The following is a 22,060-nucleotide window of genomic DNA, read 5'->3' as shown; positions in this document are numbered from 1 at the left end:
AATCCTGTCTCCACGGGTAATCATCACATGACATGTTGGTGTGGTCCCTAGCCTACGGAGGATTAGATAAATAATACCTAAAAATAAACAAGTAGTCTATGATGTTGATGAGTCATTGTGCAAAGTAAGCCATGGAAAGTTTCTAGACTTTTTACAATTCATGTCAAAAGGCAGAAAAGCACATACAAACATACAACCTCTGGAGTCACAGCATTTTATAGGTCACTAATTTCCGTACAACATTATAAAATCAATGTTGAACTTGAAGAACCACCTAGATACCGGTAGATATTTAATCGGCCGGTCAAACAGACAATGTCATTGCAATTAATGGCAGTGAACTCGTCAGATGAAAGCAGCTTTTTGTGAAAATCATTTTTAATCAATAAAGCACTATAACATTACGTAGGTTAATTTATTTATCAGAACACCGGGGTGTAAGCTCGGAGTGGTGGAATCACACGATGACGCACATCTGCAGCGACGAGCAGCTGCACGTCACCTTTGAGGGACTCACATGTGTGTTTGTTGTTGTTTTCATGTACGCTAGTCTGCGTGACATTTCTGATGCTTTGGGGGGTTTAGCGTGGTTATAAACATCCGCCAACAAACCGAGACGATGTTGACGAGCGAGCATTTCACCCGTGACTTCCCGGCGCAGACGTGGGGCAGGGTGCTGTCCAAGGTAAAGAAGGCAGTGGTGTTTATGGACGACAAGTGTGCAGAGAGTCTCCATTGGAACGGCGGGGCCGCGGCTCTTCTGGAGGCAGGCGCTCGCAACGTGAAGCAGTTCTCCAGCTTCGAAGCCTGCGGGGAGAACGAGCCCAAAGCCGTGTTCGTGGTGAGCGCGCTGCTGAAGGGCCGAACGGTGGACGTCATCAGGGACATCATATCGCTCAGCCACTTCCAGTACTGCGTGGTGTGCACCACGGTTGCCCACTCCGTGCACCTGCTCGCCAACAAAGTCACCGCCGAGATGGAGGGGAGCCCCGTGTTTGAGCAGTTCGAGGAGAAGCTGTGCGAGTGGATGGGGGACATGAACTACACGGCCGAGGTCATGCACGTCCCCGTCGTCTTCGCCCCCGTGTCCCAGCAGCTCATCCTCATGCCCGCCTTCACTCACCTCTTCCCCTTGCTCTCGCCTGACCTGGAGGAGATCAACGCCACGCGCCCCGAGAAGAAGAAGAAGTTCGGCAGTCTGGCCGACGTGGACATAAACTCCCTGCCCCCTGAACTGCAGATTGAGATCAAGTCCCTGACCTCTGTGCTCAATGCCATGTTCGAGGCCGGCGCCACCTGGGCAGAGAGCTTCGCTGTGGGTCCACTGAGCCGCATCATAGCAGGGGACCTGGCCAATCATCCTCAGGCCAAACACCGGAGGAAGACAGCCCCCAATAAAGCATCAATCATTTTTTTGGATAGAACGATGGATCTTACAGGTGAAGCCCAAGGATATAGTCTGGAGTAGGAAGGATTATGTCAAGTAGACATATTGTGCCATATGTCGTAGTTCCACCACTTTCTGTGTCCCCAGCCCTACACAAGACATGACTCCTCCAGTTCCACACATGCATGAGCATGGGTTGACCCTTCTAAATCAGCAGTTCTCACACTGTCAAGATTAAAAAATATAATATATATAATATATAAATAACTTCAAAAACAGCAGATGTACACTCTCGCAGTGTGGCACAATGTGACATGCTGTCACTTTGTGATATGCTGCTCTAGTAGTAGAGACTACTAGAGCATTCTTTCTGTCACTATTTTAGGTTTAGGTCAGCTTTTTTTTTATTTGGCCCCAACTTCCACAAGGCCACAACATAATTTATGTTTTATAAGCGTCTTTAACAATATTAATGTAGCTCCCAGCCTAATGTCAAATGTAACATTTCTCAAAAACAACCCTTGTCCTGCAGAAATCTGTGGTGCTGTTGGGATTTCTATCCTACACTAAATGGCAAATAATTGCCATGTACGGTAGCATACAGTGCAACAGCATATGTACTGTAACCTAGTACTCCGTCTTGGGTCCAAAGAGCTATTAAAATGTGGAATAAAGTTATTATCTTAAACATTCCCAACTGTAACGGGAGGTGTCCATTAACTTATGCACCGTTCCGTTCCGACCCTGCGCGTGCGCGTAAAATTACTGGTACCACGTGGTACTGCGTTCTACGAGCATGACACCACTGCTCTTAAAGCTGCCTAGAAGATGTAGATATTAAGGGCGCATTCGGAACTACTGCACCAGATCTCACTCACCTATATTCGTTTGCATAGCACAGTGCACTTACTGCACTACAGTGCACTATTTCCGAACACGCCCTAACATTCCAATGATCCACTGTCGATTGTATTTGTGGCTACTTAGGAGCGGTGGGTCACCATGGAGACAACCTGGTGGAGAAGATTCTGACCGTGCTGCAGCTCTTGCCTGGTCATGTGACCGACGTAAAGGTGGACATGTTGGAGCTCACCGGGCTACAGCGAACCCCCGACTCCCACACCGTACTGGCACCTGGATGCCTGGCACAGACCCAGTGAGTACAACAACTACACAGAGGCATTCATTATATACTGTATATCACATTTACCCCTGGCATCCTTTAGGCATATCATAGGCCTAAAAGTTCAAAAGATTTTAATACATACTGTATGATACGGTAGAGGTAGATGATGCTGCATTATTGGTCGTTTTTATATCTTTGTGCTCATACAGTATATGATGTGCATGTATACTGTAATTACTTGCACAAGCAGAGCATGCAAGTACTGCAATCGGCTGTGTATGTAATATGTATGTTGGGTTATGTATGTCGGTGTCCTCTCTTGTTTAAGACTGTGGCCCAATCAGGGACCAGCATCTCTGGCAACGTCATTAATCATTATTAACAGCCAATGAGGAACCAGTATTCCTGGTGATGCCAGTGGTGATGTCATTGGCATCGCAAGTGGTGATGCCAGTGGCGAGTGCACCTCATGGCGCGCTCTGCTTGTGCACAAGTAGGCCTACTTGTGTGCAAGGCGCAAGTTGGCACCTCGACAGAGTGCATTTCTAGTTAAGGGACCAAGAAGGAACAAAATGCCTCAAAATGCCTCAAATCATGAGGCAATTTACGTGAAATCTTTGCGTGCACGCACGTGAGTAGGGTGAAAGTACTGGTTGTTTAATATCTGGTGGTCTGGCAATGTCTTGTGGGGTGGATGGCTTTAAACATAAGGTTCTTATGCTGTCATATACAAACAACTTTACAGAAAGAGAGCTTGTTGATGAGCCCATGTGAAAGTATTACAATAGTGTGCAGGACTTGTACTTTCAAGGTTTTGAATTGGCCCAAGATTTTTTTTAATATACAGTTACAGATTTTATATGTACATATAGAGTATATATATTAGAGTATATTATACAGTCTACTCTGTCTCTGCCTCCCTCCTCGCTCTCGCTCTCTGATCAAGCTGTGCTCTGATGTTCTCAGTCACCCCCCAATCTCGCATTTGTATTGCAAGTCATTTTGTCCATTACTGCGAGAGTGTGGTATAATAATAATAATAATAGCTTGCATTTATATAGCGCCTTTCATGAACCCAAGGACGCTTTACAAAAAACAATCAAACAAAACGAAAACAAAACAACAAACAACTATATGCCATAAGCCTACACCTAGCCAACACCAACTAGGGACTCCTGGATTGCTGTCCTCCACACTCTTCTATCCAACTCAGGTTCCTGAGCTCTACAGTGTTCTTAGCTAAACTGTCGCACTGCAGTGCCTCTATGTAGTTGGTGTGCTACAGTACTTTCCCCTCCTGGCTCTGCCCTGGGCTGGCTCCCATATAGTCATTTTACTCCAATTTACTGTCTGTGAGGGTCCATGTCTCAGCCCCATACAGCAGTACTGACTCCACAGTAGCTATGAACAGCAGCCTTTAAGGTCTTCTCCCATGTCTGATTTCTACACACTCTGGGGGGGTAACTACCTGTCAGTAGTCCTACTCCTCCTCCCAGCCAACACTCCTTGCTGACAGGTAGTTACCCCCCCTCAAACCCACAATTCAACATTTTGGTTTTAAGATGTTGATATTCATTTTGTATTCATCCTCAGGACCCCAAATCACACCTTAGAAAGTCTATTTCAGTGTTTGTTTTTTTGACTGGGGGGTCATATTTTGACAGCAGGAATTGCTGTCATATTTATTACATGCCTTTTATATTTGTATGATTATCATATGTGCTGTTGGTGCTGCAATTAAAGTAACAATAAATAGCCTAACATTAGTGTAGTAGTCCTAGAGACTTATACAGTAGAATCTCTCTCACTCACACACACACACACACATCACGCTGCTCCGTCTCCGCGTGTATTAAAAGACGTGATGTTTTTTTTAACATTTTTTAACATATTATATAATTACATGTTTACTTTAGTCTAAAAGTATATTAAAACTTAATTAAACTGCTATTTAATCGCAGAAAGGCTTGTTATGCGAGCGCCAAGCAGGCCGCCATGACAGTGTTCCACAGACCAATCAGAGCGCGGCTGCGACGGAGGGCGGGGCTTCATGTCAGAAACTGCTTGGGAATCGCTTGGACGCATGATTAACTTACTGCTTTGCAAGACAGAGTTGTGTTTTATCTTTCATCCCCCTCTCCCCACACCTTCATGTGGCTTGAGTCCCACATGACTAGCGGTAGGTGCCATGGGCTCCATGGTGCTTGTACCTATCAGGGAACATGGCTGCCTGCGGTGGGTCCTAGTGTTCCTCCCCTCTGCTTCTTCTGCAGCTGCAGGAGGTAAACGTTGTTGAAGTGAGGTGGATTGGGCTGCGTAACTGAAAAGGTGCAGCTTCTTGGACAAGCTCTGCAGGAGGCTGGGAGACTCATAGCCAGGTGGGAGGTTATGTTATGGACGAGCTCTGCAGGAGGCTGGGAGACTCATAGCCAGGTGGGAGGTTATGTTATGGCGGAGGCGAAGTGGCCTGGCGCATCCTATCAAAGGTTGTTATGCACTGTAACACTGTAGGGGCAGGTTGCTCTGACCCTCACATACAGACCCCAGCCTGGGGCATGTCAGCCAAACACTAGTCTGGCAATACAGTAAACCCACAAAGACATTACCATACACAGTCGGCTATATCTCCGTTCACTGATAGGTCAGCTAGAGCCTGACCGATATACCGGTTTGGCTGATATACTGGCCATTATTTGATTTCTTTAATGACATTAGTATTTAATGAGTTTAAAAAATTGCCAATCTACAAACTAACCACGATATATACTTTTTTACATTTATTTTCACTTAAAAAGTTTTGATTTAAATATTTAAGTGATCAGTGTTCGGTGTATGACTCCAAAAGCAGGATCGGCATTGGACCCAAAATCCATGTGGTATTAGCACAATTTTCTTTATTTATTATTTTAGTGCTATATGAATAAGCTTTATTGTTAGGCTATTGGATATTGCCTTTTCTAAATTGGACGGCTTTCCCTTTTCATTCTGTTGAAAGCCGAAATGTCCCCAAACTGAGGAAAGTGATATTTGCGTGAGGAAAACATTCCTGCACCTGCATTTAGATTTCCCCCGACAGAAATCAGGATAAAGGCCTATAAAGGTTAGACATCACAAGTCTGGAGAGCGTGTGGAGATTGAGGTCCCGGCAGGTTTCACTACAATCACTCGGGGATGTCAAGGGCCACAGCCAATGACCTTATCTCTAACAACTTATCAGTGACATAATACAACATGCACTCATGCACAAGAAATGCCTGGTGGACACACACGCACGCACACACACACACACACACACACACACACACACACACACACACACACACACACACACACATGAGGGGGGGGTCTTCTGGGACTAAAATCTGCAGGAGTGTTATTGCCTGCGTTATCTCTGAGCAGATGGCCCAGTTACCAGTTGTTTAGGAGATTGAATTGCTGCCGAGGCATCGCAGGTAATGCTACCTCTTAAACGCCTTCAAATCCACAGGCTGAGATGGAGGGATGGTTGTTTATTATCATTACTCTAAAGTGTTCCCAAACACAGCTCTGCAGCTCAGCGCATTTGCCTCACAGGTCTGAAACACAGCTCTGCAGCTCAGCGCATTTGCCTCACAGGTCTGAAACACAGCTCTGCAGCTCAGCGCATGTGTCTCACAGGTCTGAAACACAGCTCTGCAGCTCAGCGCATGTGTCTCACAGCTCTGCAGCTCAGCTCTGCAGCTCAGCGCATGTGTCTCACAGGTCTGAAACACAGCTCTGCAGCTCAGCGCATTTGCCTCACAGGTCTGAAACACAGCTCTGCAGCTCAGCGCATGTGCCTCACAGGTCTGAAACACAGCTCTGCAGCTCAGTGCATGTGTCTCACAGGTCTGAAACACAGCTCTGCAGCTCAGCGCATGTGTCTCACAGGTCTGAAACACAGCTCTGCAGCTCAGTGCATGTGTCTCACAGCTCTGCAGCTCTGCAGCTCAGCGCATGTGTCTCACAGCTCTGCAGCTCAGCGCATGTGCCTCACGGGTCTGCCATTTTTGGTTTATACAGGAATCTGTAATCATTGTAACCCGAAACTACTTGGTACCTTTTTTATGGGGCGGTTTTAGCAAAATCCTGTAATAGACCACGGTTGACTGTGTGTGATTTGACTGGCTGTCTGTTGAGGGCCCACCTATGCCCGGTGTTTGTATGACTATGATTTGCAGAGATATTTTTAGCCATGACCACAATGTGTTATGATTGGTTTTTCTGTGCAGAGTCTGCAGACCCTTTACGGCTTTAAATATTAGGTGTACGCCTAATTTGAACCTTTTTCGTTGTATGATTTATTCCCCTAAGTAATTCCAGTCCATTTTCAGAGATCACTGTGTTTAAGAACCTTCCTTGGGTGGTCGTTGACTTTAGGCCTCAAATTTAAACCCCACATTTGCTTTGCGATTACTGTAGTATTGTCTTCCCTAACCCGCTGGGAAGTTTCCTTCACACCTGCAGTCCTGACTTGCACTCTGTTGTTGTAATTCATGCCATGGAGAGAACGTAGTAACCACATTCAAGCTGGCGTCCCTATCTTCCAAAACATTTTCAAAAACAGCAGATCTACAAGTTGTAAATGTGCTATTTCGCTATTCGTGGTATGACGAAGCATATAGGGGCTTGAGTGGTTTTATGCGGTGCACACGCACGTTTTGCCTTTTACAGTATTTCTGAATTTCATGACCATGTACTAGTTCAGTAGTTTTGTTTTCTTGGTTCCGGAGACGGTGACGAGATGCAGAGCATGCACAGAGTGACGCTGAATGAAAGTGGCATTGGGGTAGGCTGTAGGCTGGCTCCGTGCTCCTGCCTGTGTGTCTGCGGTCAGGTACCTTCCAGTCCACTCTGTGTAATTTGCTGTGCTTGGCTGCAGGGTCCCCTTTGATCCTCGTGAAGGATATACCAACCATCTTTGGCAGGGGGAACCGACTTTTCCTCCTGTCTCAGACTGAACCCCGATGAATCCCTCTCCCTGACACCTCCAAAAGCCGCTGCCCCACCACCTCGTCTGGCTGCCTCAGACCCCCGATCCTGTGGTGGTGGGACGTCTTGGCATGCGGGCAGACGCCCCAGCCCGGGTGGCCCGTTTGAGGTGTTCTCTGGGTCCGGCCCAGGAGCGGAGAGAGAGAGCCTCGCCGGCCTCGGGAGACAAACCGACCGCACCCTTGCACTGAGAGGTGGGAGGCGGGAGCACCTCTTCCAGAATGGGCCCGGCCGGCATACCCCCACACGCCTACTTTTACCACCAAGAAGGAGAGAAAACACACCTATTTCTGTACTGGCTGGGAAAAAGTAGCGCACCAACAGAAAGAAAACACACACTTTATTTTCCTTGCCTGGGAACAGCAGTGCGGGAGAGGAGAGTATAGAGAGAAGAGGGCAAATGACAGAGCCAGCTAAGGACAGCTATCCCCGCTTTCACCCCGCAGAGAATGGAGAGGGTGTGTTAACAACAAGCCACAAGATCCAATGGCGGTTACTTAAAGGCCAGTGATTGTTTGTTAGCTGTCAGACCGCGGCTGTTCCAGAGGGTGGTGTTATTAAGAACAATGATGCAGACATTTATCCGAGGATAAACTCATCCTTCCACACACACAGGCCTCCTCCTCTTGGGTCATTACCATTGTATATTATGGGTTTCCTACAGCATAAAAGCTGCTGTATGGAATATTTTAGGAGGCAGTTTATTCGGCTCATGTTGATCACTAGATAAAAGGTATACACTTCAAAAACTCCTGCAGGGCATACTATGTATATAGCGTGTATTAGAATACACCACTGGCGCCATGAGGTATCTCTCTCTCTTATATCACTTTATGAATAACTCTTGCATTTATTCATAATAACATGATTAAAGGGAAAAAGCTGCCAAATGATGGCATTTCCCATCCGACCCCCTGACTTTCAGGATGTACTGCCTCCCCAAGCCCCCTGTTTGAAGTGGAGAGAGAGGCAGGACACATGGGGAGATAACTAGTGGAGACCTTACATGTTTTTTTTCTTCCTTCTCTTTGTCTCCGGCCGCCAGGCCGAAAGGCCCCTGTCCGACTGTGTGTCGGTGTGTGTCTGTGTCCATCGTCATTAAACTGTGCATGCAAACTCCTTGGAGGCCAAGTCAAATGCCCCAAATTTATCACGTCAGCCTGTTATAGCGCCATCACGAGGCCGACTTTTGCTAAACACATTTTTGTAATTCTCCTGCCGATTTTGTCCAAACATACGCTCATTGACGCACATTATCTCTATGGTCATGTCATTAAGACGGGTCTCTCAGACTTTCCACATTCCATCCTGATTGGCTAAGATTGGCTTCCAAAGTTTGCAGTGGCCCGCTTTGAACAAAAGGCCTCAAATCATGAACGCAGCGCCTGATTGCCGTGAAACATTGCCACAATAACCTACCTGCCCTGGCGGAGACTTGTGCTTAAAGAGTGCACATTTTTCTAGCTTACCTCTTTTCTTCCCATTTTTCATTATGCCAATCCAGAGTTTTCCTCACACACATGTAGTCTCTACGGTCAAGTGGGAGGGTGTAGACAACTATGTGTCTCCTCCGATAAACATGATGTTGCCAGCTGCTGCTTTTCACCTGACAGTTTCATTGGGAGCACATGACATGTGCAAAGGAACATACCATCCCTTCCAGTTCTGCTCCCTTGCTGAACAGACCAAGTTGTAGGAGTCACTAGTACAGAGACACACCCAGCTGGCTTTCCTACAGTACCTCGAACATGACCAGCAGACTGAATGCCCCGCAGAGGAACGTTGAAACATTCCCCCTGCGTTACACAGACGCCAACCCTTAACAATCTTTGGAATCTTATAGAAATCTGGAGTGTCGGGACTCCATCCCAAATGCACACAGGGTCACTGTACTTTCATCCTGTCCTCTCTTTTCCACTCACTCTCTCTCTCTCTCTCTCTCTCTCTCTCTCCCTCTCACCTTGTGTTCGTGTGGTACTTTTGGATGTTTACAGGAAACCCACAGTGTTTTTACGTCCCATTAAACACACTCCACAACTGACACGCCCCCCCCCCCCCCCCCCCCCCCACACACACACACACACACCTGAGGCATGGTCAATGTCTGTGGCCCGTGCGGGTCCTAGCGAACCCACAGCATTTGGGGCTCCTCTGCGTCTATGGCGTACAGGCCCATGGGAGAACTGATGTGAGTCATGGAGCGTTATGCAGCGGATCAGACTTTGAGGTTTTTGAGGTGCTTTTTGAGGACCAGCATGTCACATCGGGAAGTCATTGGAGCCGGCGTTCAGCGGAGGGTAACTGTGGGCTGTGAGGCCCACTCTGTCTTAACTGACATTGACAGACATCCCAAGATGAACTGAGGAATCATTATGCGAGCGATGAGTCACGGATCATTTAACGAACCAGTAATTCCAGGGTATTCTTATCCTTTGGTGTTTGTATGATTGAGAGAAACCAGAGAGAGGGAGAAGAAAATCATAAAAATGTTCAATAAATGACTCAAGTGTGTGTGTGTGTGTGTGTGTGTGTGTGTGTGTGTGTGTGTGTGTGTGTTTGACCGTGCGCCGAGGGGGCTACAGGATGAGGGCTTTAATTTGGACGATTCCTGAGTCAGAACTGTCATAGTTTAGCCGTGCCTCACAGGTTTCCAGGAACAACTCCCCTAGTGGGCCCACCCGCCCACACACTCATTAAAACAATGATTCTCAAACTTTTTCATTCCAAGGACCCCCAGTTTTACAATGCATTACGAACCCTCCATAAGTAGGAGAGTGTTTAAATGGAAGCTCAGGACTGGAGTTGGTCCGTCAGGAGTCAGGACTCATATTTACAGTTGTTACCCTAATACATAGGACTGTCACGATCATGAAATCTTAGTTGACAATTTATGAATCGCAAATAATTGCTGATTTAATTGTGGTTTTGTCATTGGACATTAGAAAATATAAATTATAATATGTACTGTGGCTGAAACAGACCATACTGTATATTTACAACTATGTCTTTGCCCTGAATGCCTAGGTTGAAAATGGTAAAAAGAGCACGGACAAGGCATGGAAACATAACATTTCTGTTAATTCCATCCAGCTGTTATAATCAAATTGAACGGAAACAATTGTAAAGATGATTAAAAATAAATTATTGCGATCATCTCAAATAATTGTAATCAGGTGATTATGCAATAAGCCAGCCAGGCCTATCAGGGAGAGACTCAGGACTTCTGTCCGTAACAAGCTCTGAGAAGCTCTGGACGTGTGAGCACTTCCTTTGAATACCAATGACCTCGTGATGGCCTAACAGTCATTACACATCTGGTGGAATTTAGCTGGAGAGCACATACAACATACACCCACTTAAAAAAAACAAAAAAAGGAAGGAAAAACAAAACACTAATCCCTAGTCTATGCACAAATCAGGCACAAGAGTGCCCCCTTCAGGTCCTAGTGGGACTTTATCATGTGGAACCATACAGTATAGTGGACTTTTCTGCATGCTCTCTCTCTCTCTCTCTCTCTCTCTCTCTCTCTCTCTCTCTCTCTCTCTCTCTCTCTCTCTCTCTCGTACAACATGCAGCTGTCCAGACACACGCAACACCCCCCCACCCCCCACCCCACCCGGCCCCCTCCTCTAATAGTAGAGTGGTTAGTCAACAGTGTGTCCCGGCAGGGTCTGGGGGCCTCGCTCGCACCTCGCTGCCGCTACACAGTTCAGCCCTCAACCTCAGAGAGAGAGAGGGAGAGAGAGAGAAAGTGAGAGAGAGAGAGAGAGAAAGTGAGAGAGAGAGAGAGAGAGAGAGAGAGAGAGAGAGAGCTGTTGGAGGCAGGGTGGGCACGGGGCCAAATTAGAACCATATTTCAGCCTACCAAGATCCTCCATCTTCCTGGAATACATGCGGATATACAGGCTTAGGGGCTCTCTCTCTCACACAGACACACACACATGCACATACGTACTGTACGACCTGAGCAGGTCATGCAGTCCTGGTATGTGAACCACACATGTGTTTACGACACACGTTATCATTGCAGTCCCCCCCACCCGATATGCCATATCGAGGATGAAGAAATAAGTGTTTGGAGTTCCCCGATCGGGTCTCAGTCGGAGTTGTCGGGAAGTATTATTCACTGCTCGTGTCTTAATCACGAAGTAAAGCAGGCGTTTGGCAGTGTTCGTAGCTAATGAAATGCTTTGGGTTTGGTAGTTTCTTTCTCTCTCTTTCGTGTCACACTCAGTGTTGCCAGGTCTGCTTATTATAAGCGACACTGGGCTTGTTTTATTGGAAGTTGCTTGTAAATATTGGTACTGTAGTTGTGGGTTGCTTTTTTGTACTTATATGTATAGTTGCTTATTTGGGCTTGTTTCTTGTTTGTCCACGGACCCCTCCACCCAATCTAAAAGTATTTTGGTTTTGTGACCAGGATGAAATGTTTCAAAAGAATATAAAAATATATATAAATAAGATAAAGATATATATATATATATTTAAATAGCCAATCTACAAGCTCACAGCCACAACGTGTCACATTGCCACGCGTTGTGAGCTTCTAGATCTACTGCCTATTTTCAAATATCTGATGCATATAGGTTTAAAATGCATAGTTGCTTCTTTTTGGGTTGTTTTCATAGACCTGGTTTGGCACACTGGGCTCGCCCATTGCAGCACTCTGTTGTTGTTGAAGCGACGGTCGGTCCGCACGACATGTCCCGACTGAGACGAGCCATGTTTCGCCGTTTCTTTGTGTCTGGCTCGAGTGTGAAGATGGCGGCCGTCCCATCGTGAGCCCCTCCTCTCCCACTCTCCTCCCGTCCAGCCCAGGCCCAAGGTCTGGAAGAGATTACATCTGATATTAAACACATGGCAGCAGTTACAGAGAGAGAGAGGGAGAGAGAGAAAGAAAAGGGGGAGAGAAGAGGTAAGACGAAAAAGAAAAGAAAAACAGAGTAGATTTGTCAACGAGCCTCCCTCCCTCCCTCTCCTGCTCTCTTTTTCTGTCTTTTTTCCCCCTTTACTTTTAATTCCCTCCACCACCAGATCCCGAGAGTGAGGCGGGGCTTCACGGCGTGTCCACCCATCTGCACGAAGCCTGATTTCTACTTAGTCGTACGACGGTATGACGTGCCGATCATCGCTGATCTACAAGCTCACAACGTGCCGTGTCCACGGCGCGTTGTCAGCTTGTAGAACGGCTATTTTCGCCGTTCGACACCGTCGTACTACAGGGCATAAATTAGGCATCATGAAACTCCAAAGCAGGACAGACAGAACTCTTTGTGTGAGCATCAAAGCCTCAGCACCTCCAACAGGGCGATAAACGCTGCGCGGCAGAGATATGAAACATGCCTTTGGCATGGGTTCAGATGCTAAAAACTTATTTATAGGACATGTCACTCCGCCAGTGGGGGAAATGGTGACGAAAAGTCCCGCGCGACACTCTTTGATTCCTTCGGGGGGCAGATGTTAACAGTAACGGCGTGCGTGTGCAACTCGTACACGCGCATGTCTGTCATTAAAAGGCCTCCCATCAGTGTTGTGGATCAGCGCGTTCTGTAACCCGCTGGGTAATGAGGAGATGTGGTTCTGGACTGTCAGATGGTATCGCCAGGAGGACCTTGCGATACGGGTCGGGTCCGTCTCTAGGCTCCTGCCGCTGCACTGCTTGTCTATGGTGGGAAAAAAACACACAGATTGAGAGAGTTATTGATGCTCCCCGTCTTAATTAGTGTTTTTTCCTGTTAGAGGTTACACAGAGATGGGGGGGGGGGGGCAGTGCATGTTGGTGGAATTTAGACTGGAAGATGCACGGCAACGGCATGCACTCACTTGCCAATGTAAGCAGACTCAAACATGTACACTCAACTTAAAATCTTCACATCACAAGATTACAGTCTGGTGTGGGCGGCGGTGGTTCAGGGGTAGAGTGGCTGGGTGGTAAACGCAAGGTTGCCAGTTCGAACCCGGGCTCCCCTAGAGTTAGTGTCGAAGTGTCCTTGAGCAAGACACTGAACCCCTAATTGCTCCTGATGTGCAGGTTGGTGCCTTGCATGGTTTCCGCCGCCTTCGGTGTATGAATGTGTGTATGAATGGGTGAATGTAATGCACAATCTATGTAAAGTGCCTTGGATAAAGGCACTATATAAATGCACCATTTACTTAAGTGGGTGAAATATATATATATTTTGTAAAAGCTCAAATAGAAAAATCTAATACAAACGTCAACTGACAGGAAACAATGTTAAAATACAAAAGTTCCATAGGCACAAAAGAAAATGATATATGCAATGCAGCCGTGTGTGTGTGTGTGTGTGTGTGTGTGTGACTGACCTTTCCATGTGTTGTGCCATCAGGTCTGATGCGTCCCGGGCTCTGTGGGAGGCCATGCTGACCAGCAAGCAGAAGGAAGCCGTGATGGAGGTGCAGAGACACCTGGTGGAGGCCGCCAGCAAGGAGCAGCTGCCAATCAAGATGAGCATGGGTAAGCCCGACGGCCGCCATTATTTGCTTCCCTCTCCCTCTCGCATTGAGAGATGATTCCTCCGGCCCGTTCTCAGACAAAACACTGACTGAACTCAGACGTGCCGCGTTGCCAATGAGGTTCATAGGAGGAATTACTTGTGGTATTGGCGCAGAGGCACAGAACATAATTTGTTCACTAAATGACACGGGGCGACCGACATGGGCGTACAGGAACAAAGAGCACGACACTATAACCCCACATAACGTACGGTGTGGTGACAGACGGGACTAGATCGCCGGTGAGGTTGGTACAGTCCTGGTGGTGTGCTGACAGATGGGACTAGACCGCCGGTGAGGTTGGTAGAGCCCTGACAGACGGGACTAGACCGCCGGTGAGGTTGGTAGAGCCCTGACAGACGGGACTAGACCGCCGGTGAGGTTGGTAGAGCCCTGACAGACGGGACTAGACCGCCGGTGAGGTTGGTAGAGCCCTGACAGACGGGACTAGACCGCCGGTGAGGTTGGTAGAGCCCTGACAGACGGGACTAGACCGCCGGTGAGGTTGGTAGAGCCCTGGCGGCCGTGCAGCGCGTCTGCCTGGTGTTGTGTTGTAGCGGTGGCAGACACTGTGTGGAGCAACAACAACACATAAGGTGCACGGCACAGCCATGTTAACCACTTATATAAGCACTCTTTTATAGCCTGGAAACTAATCGGCCACATGGGGGGAAATAATCCTTACGCAGTGATATTAGTCACCGATGTCATGTTGTGAAAATAGCCCAAGAGCACCCTAACAGTGGAGCCAGATAACATACGATGTGCAGCAAAGGCACAGATCTAATCATCTAATCGGCTTGCTTTGTGATACAATATACTTTATTGTCCCTGTGAGCAAAGTTGTCTCGGACTCAAATGCTTAACACGTACAACTGCCTCCGTAGAAGTACGGTAATACAAGATCAATACTCATATTCCACACATTAACACATAATACCCAAACAGGCATAGGGACATTAGTTAGTATACACAATTATTATCTAGATCAATCGGACGGGATTTACCGCTATTCTTGACCTCACTCTTGCTGCCCTCACTTTCTCTCTCCCTCTCCCTCTTTTCTCTCTATCGCTCTCTTAAGACCGGGAAAGCCTCTGTGTTTTTTTTTTGCTGCTATTATTGAAACATCTTGACATACTGATTGAAATAATGATTTAGAAGGCATTAAATGCATATATACCTGTATATATTAAAAGGAGATATACAGTAGGGTTGACATGGTATATTATCATTGTATGAAAACAAGGCAGAAGGGTGATGGTGAAAGTAACGCTGTGGAGCTGTAGTGTACAGTGTGTTTAGAATGGCAGTGGTTGTGAGAGTGAAGAGCCATAGCGCCTCCTACTGAGACCCAGAGGCCGCTGCCGCGCACTGCACGTATTTGCCCATGTGGCCACAGAGGAAATGTGAACCACATGTTGGCTCTCTGACACACACACACACACACACACACACACACACACACACACACACACACACACACACACACACACACGGCTCTGGCTGACTTTTTGTTGTTTGTTAATGAAGCAGAGGGGGCTGAAGTGAAGGGTAAAAGTATGCAAAGACATGCAGAGATAAAGACACACACACACACACACACACACACACACACACGCACACATACCTTCACCTCGCTAAGCATTCTGACTCATAGACATATGGGTCTATGAGTCTACTGTACATCATTCGCGTTTTGCATACAATGTACACATGCACACACACGGAAAGACTGATTCACACATTTACATGCGACATACACACACACGCGCACACACACACACACACACACACACACACACACACACACACACACACACACACACACACACACACACACACATACACATACACATACACACACACACACACAGGGGTAATATGCAGGTTCATAAGTAGCAGGGGGAGGTACTATAAGGAGGGCCTGGTCTCTCATTAACAACCTGGTTGTAATATTGCGCACACACACACGCACACACACGCACCGTGCATAGCCACGGCGGTCTCATTTCACACTTCTCTGTTAAAGTGCAGCGTTTAGCCGCTCCTAAGCCTGAATGGCTGCTTTCCATTGGATTTATGTGGACAAATGTACCTCGTCAAGCAGAGAGAGAGCAGACGGGATATGAGGGAGTCACAGTCAAGTAGAGAACAAAAGAAATACTTTTGGGGAGCAAGAGAGAGTTCGTAAAGAGAGGGATTGTAGAAGGAGAGAGAGTTCATGGAGGGAGGGGGGAGAGAGAGAGAGAGAGAGAGAGAGAGAGAGAGAGAGAGAGAGAGAGATAGAGAGAGAGAGAGAGAGAGAGAGAGAGAGAGAGAGAGTTCATGGAGGGAGAGAGTGATGCCGGTATGGCAGTAAGCTGTTCCCACATGTTGACGGACAGCCTGTTGATTTTGTGTCCCCGCAGGGAGGGAGGGAGGGGGGAGAGGGAGAGAGAGAGAAGAGAGGGGGAGAAAGACAGGAGGCATTGCCAAACGCCCTAAATACTGGATCTATATCCCCCTTTGGCAGAGGACCAGACCCCCCCATTCTCTCTTTCTCAACGTCCATCATCCCCTTCAGCACCATTACCCCCTCCAACACACACACACACACACACACGCACGCACGCACGCACGCGCAACACAGCATTTTCCCATCGCAGCCTCCCTCATCTCACCACCAGCAGAGCGCCATCCTCCTCCCTGTACCCGTCACTGTCATGGCCGTCCCTCCCGCTCTGCCTGCCCCACGGGGTCGACCCGCACACATGTCATCCTCGTCAGGTCACACGCCGCTGCAGCGTGACCGATGCAGTGCCTACACACACTTTCACATATCAGCCTCATCCAACTTGGCTCAGTTTCCATCTCACAGGAGGATAAGATCGCCCTGGGAAGGGATAGATAGAGAGAGAGTAGCCGTCTGGCAGAAACCTTGCATCTCCGTATTTCAAGTAACTTTGTATGGATTTGTTTCCCCCTCATTAATGTCCTGCAAGAGTGTCAAAAATAGCAAAACTTGCAGATCTGCAAGCCCATGCATTTTTTAAAGTGAAAGTGGTTACCATAGGTTTTTCTTAAGTGGATTAAAGCTTAAAGGATTAAGGTTAAAGGATTTTATAAATATTGTAGAGAAGTATGAGTATAGCGTGTGACTAAATGACAACTTCATCGGATCCATTTGGAACTCGGCTTGTTTTTCCTGAGAAGTAACGGTTTGAGACATACGGGTTTTCTGGACGCCGGCGCCGGCCGGCCATTCCTCAGAGCATGAGAATGTTCTGCTTAGAGATACAGTGAGATCACGCAGGTTTCTCACAATAATTCACAAACACAATGGACCGATGAAATAGTCCTCCTGTGTGTGTTGTGAAAGTGAGTCAGTGTGCACGTGTGTGTGCGTGTGTGTATGTGTGTCTGCGTGTACGTACTGTACGTGCATGTGCATGTGCATGTGCGTATTAGAACCAGAGGGAGTCCAGTGTGTGTTTTTTATGGCACTTTAGCTCGGAGCAGGGAATTGTTTGGACAGCTTTGGTTTCTGTCTCAGCAAACATGCATGCGCTTTTGTGTCCGTTGTGTTGCATGTTATGTTCTCTGTCCTAGTAAGGGGAATATATAATGGAGTATATATATGCACGCACACACACACACACACACACACACACACACACACACACACACACACACACACACACTACACACTATACAGTACGCTGTACGTGTTTACTTGATGTGTGTTCTTATTGCAGTGGAAGTGAACTGTGTTGACAAGGTCTGCGCTGACTCTCTGACATAATGTGGCCGTATTCCCCCTGGTGCATTGTGGGTTTTCTGACAATGTCATGAGCTAAGACTCTGGCGTTTGGAGAGGCGAGGACACATTCGCCATGTATCCGAAGGAAGTCTGATCCAATCATTTTTAGATTTCTCCAGTTTAATCCTGAGTTTAAGCAACATCACTGAGCTGATCTTTTATTTCTATTTCAGTGTCTTTAATAAAAGGGGACCACCCTCATGATCCCGTCTTACAAATGAAAAAGAGCTGTTTCATCCAGGAGTTGATTCATCGCTCTTGTTTATTACGGAGTCTTTAATAGATTTGGGAGTTTTATGGGCCTTGAGGACATTATCTCCAATATCACAGCCGTCAAGTGAAATAAAAATGTTAAATATGATATGATTGGACCTCTGTGCTTTATCCATCGTACATCATTGACCACTTAATCTTTATGCGACGAATAGCTAAAATAGCCGATCTGCAAGGTCACAACACTGTGCGCGGCAACACGTAACTTGTGAGCTTGTATCTGCTATTTCTTTGCTGATGATGACATGCTAGAAATAGGGATGTGAGTTTAAAAGTGGTAAAGTACAACACAATTGTCTCATGCGGATATCAGATGTTTTTTTGCACAGTGATTGACAAATCAAACTCATTACACATTACTGTACACACACGTTAACTCACACACACTCACACGCACGCATACTATCAGATGACAGCTATTTCCTGCTCTCCTAGCCAAACGTGTCTCTGTTGTGCCAGGAGAATGAATTAAAAAGCCTTGATAAACACATATTTCAAGCCGCGAGCCAGCACAGGCCGTATAATCTCCAATGGGACATGAACGAATGCAACAATACGTCTCCTTCTCAACTTTTCTGAGGAGAACCCAGACAGATGTAGTCGTTTGCACACACAGGCCCATGCACAATTGCACATAGACACTGAGTGTAGTGAGTGTGACTGAGTTAATGAATGTGACAGTGAGTTTTCTCTTGTGCTGAAGTGTCCTCCACATCTCGTCCTGTACTCTGAGGCACAGTAAGTACAGTCTGGGAGCGGTATGCAGGCAGTGACACGTCCATAAATATAACATCCAGGTCTTCCATCCACTCCCGACTCCCGAGTGCATAAATAAAAGTCTGCATGCCTTCCTGTGTCTTCCCGAGTTCCCGTTACATGTAGCGTAACTCACGAGGCCGTCCAAAACCATTGAGGCTTTGCTGGCGGTCACTTAGCCCCTGAGTCACCCCACACGGATAGAATGCAAGTCATCCTCCCTGTCCAGTAAATCCTGCCCCTATATAGCCCCCGGCCGGCCGCTGGCCTCGCACCGCTGTTCAGCACTTTGACCATGGTAGAGATTCAGTAGCCATTTCAGGGCTGTATTTTACAGTATATCAGGGAAGAGGCTCCCGGTATGCCTGGTATGGGAACTGTACTTTACCGTAAAAATGAGAAAAAGGCCGCACACGAGTAGCCACGATGCACGGTCCCTGAAGAAGACCTCCTAGGTCGAAACGTTGGATTCTTGTCAATAAATATACAGCATTGTGGTTTTTTCTCATTTTTACTTATTTACTGCCTTAGGCCAGCACCTCACCAACACTGGTGTGCTGTTTTGTCCTGTTTTGTCTAACTGTACTGTACCGACCTCCACCGCAAAGCATTGCAGAGGATTGTGCGGACAGCCCAGCGCATCAATGGATGTGAGCTTCCCTCCATCCAGGGCATGTTGTGTCAGCAAAGCTTGCAGGCTTTTAAAGATGTTAGCCATCCCAACCATAGATTTGGGACTTCAAGATGCTACCAAGTGGCAAATTACTTTGTAGCCAGAGAACCAAGGGCAGTTTATTGCTAATAGCTACTTATCCCGTAAATCTGGACAATGAGGTTTATGAATGTGTTTTAAAACATTTAGTTCTGGCATAAAGTACACTCTCATCCACCACACTCTTATTTATTGTACCTTTATACAAGATGTATAACTATAAAGAACAAAAAAACATAAAAGCATAATATTAAAGGTAGATTATTTTGTTAACAGTCATTTTTGTTGCAAATCAGATGTTTTACAAATTGGTTGCATTCTCAAAATGATCAGACTTGAAGATAAAGTGCACAAGTCCAAAAATAGTAGCATTAATTTATCGTTGTTTGTCTTGTGAGTTTGTTCTTTGGTTTACCGTTATCATGGAAACATGCATGGGGGCGTTATGCTGACATGGACTCTACTTGGAATTACCGTAATCTTTGTGCAAAATCAATCATGGTAGTACCAAAGTTCATATTTGCAATGAAATGTTCCAGTACATTTGTAGACCTAATTGGCTTCTGATTATATCCATATTAATAACAGCATAATGCACACACACTCGCTCTGTCAGTGCACAGTGAACGCCACAGGACTAGTGCTATGTTTTTGCACTCTTGTATTATGAAGTAGGGCATTGATTTAGAAAAGTTGAAGTATGGATATACAATTTACAATTACAATTTAGGCATTTAGTCCAGTTAATCCAGAGCAACTTACATTAAGCAAGAACAAAAAAAGCATGGGAATACATCACATAAGAACATTTATCATGAAACATGCGTAAGCTAAGAAAGTAACAGTGGAATATCTATATGATGAAACTATACATATAAACTATACATCTATACTACTATGCTATACTTATGTACTATGATGTGCTATGACTACATACAATGCAATTATAGTGCTGTCTACATAACATGCTATAAGTCTGTATCAAATGCTATCTACGTCTACAGAAATGCTATCTAAGGGGGTGGGGTAAGTGCTACGGGCCATGATGGATTCTGAAAAGGTGGGTTTTCAGACTACGGCGGAAGATTGGGAGTGATGATGCAGTTCTGACTGCAATGGGAAGTGCATTCCACAGTTTTGGAGCCAGAAGGGAGAAGAGTTTGGGACGTGTGGAGCGGTGTCCCGGCGTTTTTAGTGAGGGTACTTCCAGCTTCCCTGCGTTGGCTGATCTGAGTGCGCGGGAGGGTTTGTAGGGTTCGATCATACTTGCAAGATATGGGGGAGCCATACCTTTGGTTGCTTTGAATGCCAGCATCAGAGTTTTGTATTCTGTGCGGGCAGCGACCGGGAGCCAGTGGAGGGAGCGGAGCAGGGGGGAGACATGTGAGAATTTTGGCTGGTTGAAGACCAAGCGAGCTGCGGCATTTTGGATCAGCTGGAGAGGCTTAAGTGCACATGCTGGTAGGCCAGTAAGGAGGGAGTTACAGTAGTCGAGTTTTGACAAGACTGTTGTCTGGATTAGGAGCTGGGCTGATTCCTGGGTGAGGAACGGTCTAATTCGTCGTATGAGTGTGAACCTACAGGATCGAGTGACAGCTGTGATGTGAGTTTTGAACGAGAGCTGGCTGTCCAGGACAACACCAAGATTCCTGGCTGTTGGGACAGACGTTACCAGGGCGTTGTCTACGGAAATAGTTAGCTCCTGCATAGGGCAGGACTTAGCTGGGAAGAAGAGAAGCTCAGTCTTGTCTGGGTTCAGTTTGAGGTGGTTGGAGGACATCCACTGTGAGATGTCAGCCAGGCATGCAGTGATGCGCTCTTCCACCTGAGTGGCAGAGGGGGGGAAGGATAGAAACAGTTGTGTGTCATCGGCGTAGCAGTGATAGGATATATTGTGAGCAGAGATGATAGTGCCAATATACTCCAAGGTTTCTGCCCGACATAAAAGTGCTTTGAGGAGTAAAGCTCCTGTACACACCTGACAACTTCAACTTAAAGTTTAATCACTTTTAAACTGGCAAGTATATCAGGCTTGAGTGGGGAATACATTTTCACATCACAAGTTTACACTATGTATAAAGGAGTAAAATGATTTTGTGCAGGCTTCCCAGTTACACAAAATAAAGAATAAGACTGACAACGTATGGAATGTAAATAGAATACCGGTATGTAGCTTCGTAGTTCCAGTTTAGGCCTAGATGTGAAATCAGAAACTTAATTCTACCCAAATCATGTTTTGCTTAATGTCTGAGATGAATTGTTTTCCTCTACTGCCACACCTGCAGTATGTCCAATCATTGCATAAATCCTTTATCCCTATGTGATCGCGCCACTGTGTCCTGTCCTTCCTTCAGTTTCTCTAGAACAGTCTTCAGCCACTGCCAGTGTTTATACTAATCTTTCTAGACCCACAGAATATGTTGTTCTATGACGATGTAAATACCAAATATCGCAAAAGAAAGCTAAGAATCACACCCGTG

The 22,060-nt window shown here is 46.5% G+C and overlaps 1 protein-coding gene across 1 annotated transcript in view; it reads left to right on the top strand.

Annotated features, from left to right (window-relative positions):
- The first annotated feature begins 503 nt into the window (after positions 1 to 503).
- scfd2 (sec1 family domain containing 2) overlaps positions 504 to 22,060 on the top strand; it is a 176,608-nt gene continuing 155,051 nt past the window's right edge. Inside the window, exons 1-3 of the mRNA XM_083766887.1 lie at positions 504 to 1,439; positions 2,375 to 2,543; positions 13,872 to 13,999. Of these exons, the coding sequence (XP_083623013.1) occupies positions 620 to 1,439; positions 2,375 to 2,543; positions 13,872 to 13,999 (1,117 nt within the window). The 5' untranslated portion in view covers positions 504 to 619. The remainder of the gene's footprint in view (positions 1,440 to 2,374; positions 2,544 to 13,871; positions 14,000 to 22,060) is intronic.

The sequence above is a fragment of the Protomyctophum parallelum genome, assembly GCF_964188405.1.
Source record: "Protomyctophum parallelum genome assembly, chromosome: 6".
In the NCBI taxonomy this organism is placed as follows: domain Eukaryota; kingdom Metazoa; phylum Chordata; class Actinopteri; order Myctophiformes; family Myctophidae; genus Protomyctophum; species Protomyctophum parallelum.
Note: the sequence above shows the minus strand (reverse complement) of the source record. Positions and strands in the feature narration are given on the sequence as shown.